Source organism: Arvicola amphibius, chromosome 4 (assembly GCF_903992535.2).
Source record: "Arvicola amphibius chromosome 4, mArvAmp1.2, whole genome shotgun sequence".
NCBI classification, from domain to species: Eukaryota; Metazoa; Chordata; class Mammalia; order Rodentia; family Cricetidae; genus Arvicola; species Arvicola amphibius.
In genome coordinates, this window is record NC_052050.1 from 91,900,865 (window position 1) to 91,907,818 (window position 6,954).

Genomic DNA, 6,954 nt, shown 5'->3' on the forward strand with positions numbered 1-6,954 from the left:
CTAGCCAAGAAGTCGTGGTCTAGAACTCAGAGGTAAGTTCTGTATGAGTTTAGAAAGCAGCACACTGTGATTACCAGTCTGGGGGTGGTTTTGGATGAGGCCAAATTTGGTTCACAGAACAAACAGGAATCTGTGATTTGTTCAGATTGGAAAGGATGGAGAACCCATGTTTCCTCCAAAGCCACATTTTAATCATGCTGATGATGTCTATAATACTGGGTGTTAAATGCTTGTGGGTGCTAGCATCTGTGTGTAAATGTGTGCTGTGATGGTTCTATATCTTTTTGTTAATATAGATTAATTGTACATAATGATGGTTTCATCATGGCAGTTTACACATGTGTAAAATATACTTTGATCCCATGCAAATCATCTCATCCTTTACTGTCTTTGGCTTCCCCTCTGGTTTTCTTGTCCCTGGAAGTAGGTCCCTTTCTACTTTAATATATTTATTATTATTATGTATTCATTACTAAAAATAACTTTATTTAATTAAAATTGCAAAACAGATACAGTCTCTCTATATCTTGGCTGTCCTGAGACTCTCTTACATTTTTGGTTGGGAGCCTGGCCTTTAATGCTGAGCCATCCCTCCCGCTGCTGAGACTCTCTATGGAGATATTCTCTATGTATGAAGCTGGCCTTAAGCTCACAGAGATCCTCGAGCCTCCTCCTTTACATTAGTGGGAGTATAGATGTTGCAACCAATCTGGAGCATGTTTCTTTATTAACTTATATTTCCCATTTGAAAAGAAATGTAGTCAGGCAGTAGAAGGCAATTGGGAAGCAGAGCCAGGTTGATCTCTGTGAGTTTAGGCCAGTCTGGTCTACAATGCAGGTTCCTGGATACTCAGAGCTACACAGAGAAATCAAATCTCACAAAAAAAACTAAACCCAGAAACCAAAAACAACAAACAAGCAAAGAACCAAAAAGAAATGTAGTGTTTTTTTTTTCCTGAGCCTGGCATATTTCACTTATCAAGTTAATATAATTTCAATCAATTCTCCTTCAAATTCTCTAATATTCGTATTTTTAAATAAAGCACCACCCACACGTATCACACACACACACACACACACACACACACACACACACACACACACACACACACATTTTTATGTCCATGAATCCGTTGACAGACATCTAAACGAAACTGCATGTTATCCTCAAACCGACCGTGTTGCTCAAGACCTCAAATTCTTGATCCTCCTGCCTCTACCTTCTGAACACTGAGATTCAAGGCATCTACTACTTCACCATCCCTCCTAACTCTGCCAGATTTCTTATGTCTGTAATTTATTGTTAGTTATCGAGAGAGTGTTTTTTTTTTTTTTGTGTAGCCATGAAGGCTGTCCTTGATTTTGCTCTATAGCTCAAGGCGGCGTTGAACTCAGAGATCTGCTGACTCTTCCTTTCAACTGCTGGGATTAAAAGTGGGTATGAGCACCTCCAGTATATGTCTGTAATTGTTTATAAATCCCACTTTTATTTTTTATGGAACTGGAAAGATGGCTCAGTGGTTAAGAGCACTGGCTGTTCGTCCATTAGCCCAGCACCCATAGGGTAAGTCTTACCTGTCTTTAACTCCAGTACCTGGGTATCGGATACCTTCACACAGACATTCATGCAGGCAAAACATCAATGCACATGAAATAAATACAATTTTAAAATTACGTTTTTAAAAACATTAGCTGGTCAGGCATTGTGATCATGTCACCCATGAACTCGGGAATCACAGTGAGGAGGATTCTAAGTTCAAGGTCACTCTTGTCAACACAGGGAGACCCTGTCTCAAAGATCCAAAAGGAAAACAATGGAAGAAAGTTCAAGCAGCACACATGGCTGACCAGAAACTCACTGTCAGAATCTGTTCAGCATCCCTCGTGAGACGCCACACACGATCCATTCACAAGCCTACGCACTGTGCCAATGAAGAGGTGAAGCCACTGCGGGGAACAAAAGGTTCGTGCTTTTGCCAAATCCTCTGACCTATTTCTCTGTAATTCTAGTTGTCCGGTCTTCACCAGGATTCCCAAGTTTGAGGATTTAATCATCTTTGCTTGCTCATAGTCCAATGAGAGGCAGCAACCAGTCAAGTGTCTCCGAGTTCCTCCTCCTGGGACTCTCCAGGGATCCCCAGCAGCAGCGGCTCCTCTTCCTGCTCTTCCTCACCATGTACCTGGCCACTGTGCTGGGGAACCTGCTCATCATCCTGGCCATTGGCTCAGACTCCCGCCTGCACACCCCCATGTACTTCTTCCTCAGCAACCTGTCCTTCGTGGATGTCTGCTTCTCCTCCACCACTGTCCCCAAGGTGCTGGCAATGCACACACTTGGGACTCAGGCCATTTCCTTCTCTGGGTGTCTCACACAGTTGTATTTTCTTTACGTGTTTGTGGACATGGATGATTTCCTGCTGGCTGTGATGGCCTATGACCGGTATGTGGCCATCTGCCACCCTTTACACTACACAACAAAGATGACACAAAAAGTCTGTGTCCTGATGGTGGCCGGATCATGGATCACTGCCAATCTGAATGTCCTATTACACACCCTGTTTATTGCTCAGCTCTCATTCTGTGGGAACAATGTCATCTCCCACTTCTTTTGTGACGCAACTCCCCTTCTGAGACTGTCCTGCTCTGACACACACCTCAATGAGCTGATGATCCTCACAGAGGGAACTGTTGTCACGGTCACCCCATTTGTCTGCATCCTGATCTCCTACATCCACATCACATCTGCTGTCCTGAGAGTCTCGTCCCCAAGGGGAAGATGGAAAGCCTTCTCCACGTGTGGCTCCCACCTGGCTGTGGTCTGCCTCTTCTACGGCACCATCATCGCCGTGTATTTCAACCCCGCATCTGCACATTCATCTGAGAAGGACACGGCAGCCACCGTGCTGTACACAGTGGTGACCCCCATGCTGAACCCGTTCATCTACAGCCTGAGGAACAGGGACCTGAAAGGGGCTCTCTACAAAATGGTCCACAGAATGACCTTTTCTGTTTAACTACAATATATGTACTCATCCTGGTTCCCTATCCCACTTCAGAGTTGAGTATAATTTTGCAACTGGACTCTATTAGGCTCACTAAAAAAAATTGTTTCTTTTTTGTTAGGTGACTCTCATTCACCAGGTGCCAGTTGGACTTACCAAATCATTTGTCACGATCTAGCTCTTTCTTGATTTATTTCCCCTCTTTTTTCAAGAGAGGGTTTCTCTGTAACTGTTAAACCTGTCCTGTACCTAGTATTGTAGATCACGCTGGCCTTGAGCTCACAGGTTCAAGCCGGCCTCTGCCTTCTGAGTGCCTTGATTAGAGGGCTGAGCCAGCACTGCAGGGCTTGATAGTTGTTAGGGTTCCTGGAATCGAACCCAGACTCTGCCCACACTAGGTAAGCGCTCTACCCTGCACTACATTCGGCAGCCATTTGTAGCGACTTTAAAATTGTTTCATGTGCCTGTCGACTTGTTCCATTTTTCTGTCTGTCTGTCTATCTGTCAGTCAGTCTGTCTGTCTGTCTGTCATTTTATACTCACCGTTCATGTGAATGAGTGAACAGATGACAGAGGTCAATCTTGGCTGTCATTTCTTGGCAACCATACCTCTTATTTTTGTGTGGCAATGTCACTCATGGGACCTTAGGCTCATGAGTTAGTCTGGACTGGCTGGTCTGTGCGCCCCTGGAATCCACCAGTTTTCAGGACCAGCTCTGGAATTACAAATTCCCACAACGGTGTCCTGATTTGCATTGGTTCTGATGGTTTACCTCAGTCCCTCATGCTCGGAAGGCAAGCACCTTACAGACGGAACCATCTCCTGTTTAAAATAAGACCTAGTTGTGAGCTAAGGGTGCTGCTGTATGCAGAGGCAGGTGGAGCTCTGTGACTTTGAGACCAGCCTGGTCTACATAGAGAATCCCAGAGCAGTTAAGGCTACATAGTGAAACCTTGCCTCAAATACAAACAAACAAAAAATGCTTGATTTTGTTTTTATTTAAATGTGTTTTTGTGTGTGTCTGTGCAGGCGTGTGTGTGTGCACATGCATGTCACAGTATATAGGGTGGAGGTCAATGGACAACTTTCAGGAATAAATTATCTCTTTTCAACTGTGGCAAGTGCCTTTCTCCCCTGGGCCATCCCTCCTTCTGCTAACAGAAGCCCTTGTTTAAGAGTCTGCAGGAAAATGTGGTAACACACGCTTTTGAACCCTGTGATCACCTAGGAATCTACTGTAGTGTAAATTCTCCATATTGAGCAGGTGAGGGAGGCTCTGGAGGCTGGGGTGGCAGTGAGATGAAGAAAACATCTGAGTTGTCTCCAATGAGCAGTGTCCTTGTGTGTCCCCCATTATGGTCTTCCTGGAGGTTGGTCCACAAAAGCTCCTCTGTGAAATGTGACTGCTACCTGCAGGAAAAGGGTTTCAGAGGAGACAGGGCTTCAGGAACCCAGAGACGAGCTGGACACACTTAGAACTCTTTAGGGGAGTTCTGATTGGCTGTATGTACCATTAGAGTGTGCGTAGCTGAGCTCATGTGTGGCATGTGGTAAGGACACCTACATTCAATGCTCCCTCTGCTCAGACCCACTGCCAGGTGTCTTCCTAATCCCTTGTGAACCAAGCCCTTCTTCCCACAAATCCTCTTCTTTTGTGTCTTTTCATCTCTATTTTTCTTGGAGTCATTCCTCCTCTCCATGAGACTTTCTTCAGCTGATGAGCTGCCGCAGTCCACACACTCCTTCCTCCTTGTCCTTCAGCAAAGGCAACAATCAGCTATAGGGAGAAGAGGAGAAACCGCATCCAGAAGGCCAAGCATCGAAAGAGCATGGCCTGAGCTTTGTTTGCTTTCACGCTGAGCACAGCTCTAGGGCCGTGTCCCCTCGGCACACAGTCTGCTTCTGAGCTTCATCTGCCCCCTCACAGCTCCTGAGAATGCTCACTGGATGAGCCCCTCCAGAGAATGAGGACCTCATAGAGAGAAAGAGCATGCGGTGCTGTAAAGTCCCAGAGCTGAGACCCAGCCTGTGTGTCTTCCTGACCAACACGGTCACTCACGTCTGCTTAACATCTGAGAAACGAGACTGAAATTTCTTTAAAAACTGTGTGTCCTAGGATGATGAGGATGCCCATGTGACCCCTGTCGATGTCTAGAATAGATGCATCTTTGATGTTGGAGGAGAAGCAAAAGATAGGCATCATTTACAATTTGCAAACCCATCACTCATATTTGAACTTCTTCTCCTTTCTTAAAATAATCTGCATATGGAATAACTTCTGTATCTAATTCCTCAGCTAACATTTTTATTGTACATTTATTTTCAATAAAATGTTTTGGGGACCTATTTATTTTACTTCTTCAAGTATTCTGCCTGGATGTATGTATGTGCACTACATGTGTTCCTGGTGTCCAGGGACACCTTGTTCTGGAGTTACAGGCTGTTTGGAGCCACCACCTGTGTCTAGGAGATGAACCCAGGTCTTCTGCAAGAGCAACAAGTGCTCTAACCACGGAGCCACCTCTCCAGTCCATATCTGATGTTCTGACAGCAGTGAGATCTGACACTGTAAGAGCAGCTAAGCCCAGAAGACTGACTGAAACCCTGGCTTTGCTCAAAACCAAGGGCCTGGGTGTGCTGAGCACTCTACCTATGACTTACATTCCAGCCCACCTTTATAATTATCCTTTAAAAACATTATTTTCTCTCCTCCTTTCCCTTTCAGTTGGATTTGCTATACATTGCAGGCTGCCCTTAGACCCCTGATTCTCTTCCCTTAGCCATCTGATTACTGGGATTGTAGGCATTGCCATGACACTTTGGTGTTTGCCTTAAAAAATGTGTGTTGATCCATAGCTGTAGTCCCAGGACTCAGAAGCAAACACAGAAGGATCCAGAGTTCATGCCGTTCTCAGCTACATCAGGTTGAGGCCACTCCTACCACATCTGTTGTGGCTTCTGACAAACAGTTTCCTTCCTTACCTCATGTTTGGTCACATGAACTACGAGGGAAGATGTGTTGTGGGCTGTGACATTCTGCCTCCTGATGCTCCCCAGTAAAGCCTACTCCCTAGAGGCAGACTCTGCCTGCTGAGACCCAAGAGGAACACAAGAGGGAGTATGAGGGACAGCAGCAGGAGCCAAGTCCTGGTGACATGGTGACATGCAGGTCAATGAACAGGAGAGGCTAGAAGTGATTGCTTTTGAAATCCACTGTGGCTGGGGTCCCTGATGATGGTTACTAAGGAAAATGACAGAGTTCACTCTATTTTGTTCTGAGAAATGGTCTTCCTATGAAACCCAGCCTGTCATAGAAGTCCTCAGTGTGTGTGTGTGTGTGTGTGTGTGTGTGGAGAGAGAGAGAGAGAGAAAGAGAGAGAGAGAGAGAGAGAGAGAGAGGGAGAGAGGGAGGGAGGGAGGGAGGGGGAGAGGGAGAGGGAGAGGGAGGAGAACATGTTCAGTGATTGGATCTGTGTCCCTGGATGGATGTTGGACCCCACCTCAGAATAGCATCGATTTGGTAACCCAGGTCTGGATAATGGAACCAAGTGCTGGTGCTGCCGTTCACCCCCCTCCTCCTAAGCAACTCTTTTTATTATACATTTTTAAACTGATTTTATTGAGCTTTACATTTTTCTCTGCTCCCTTCCCTTTCTCTCTGCTCTCCCCTTCAATCATCCCCCAAGGTCCCCAGGTTCCCAATTTACTCAGGAGATTTTGTCTTTTTCTACTTTCTACTTCCCATGCATATTGTATCTATGTAAGTCTCACTTAGTGTCCGCATTGTTGTCTGAGTTCTCTGGGATTGTGATTTGTAGGCTGGCTTTCTTTGCTTTATGTTTAAAAACCACCTATGAGTGAGTACATGTGATAATTGTCTTTCTGGGTCTGGATTACCTCACTCAAAATAATGTTTTCCTGCTCCATCCATTTCCTGCGAAATTCAAGGTG

General features: G+C 45.4%; 1 protein-coding gene across 1 annotated transcript; it reads left to right on the plus strand.

The window, feature by feature from the left end:
- The first annotated feature begins 2,075 nt into the window (after positions 1–2,075).
- LOC119812493 (olfactory receptor 1361-like) lies at positions 2,076–3,014 on the plus strand. The gene has a single exon (XM_038327201.1). The coding sequence runs from the start codon at positions 2,076–2,078 to the stop codon at positions 3,012–3,014; it is 939 nt and encodes a 312-aa protein (XP_038183129.1).
- The last annotated feature ends 3,940 nt before the right edge of the window (positions 3,015–6,954 follow it).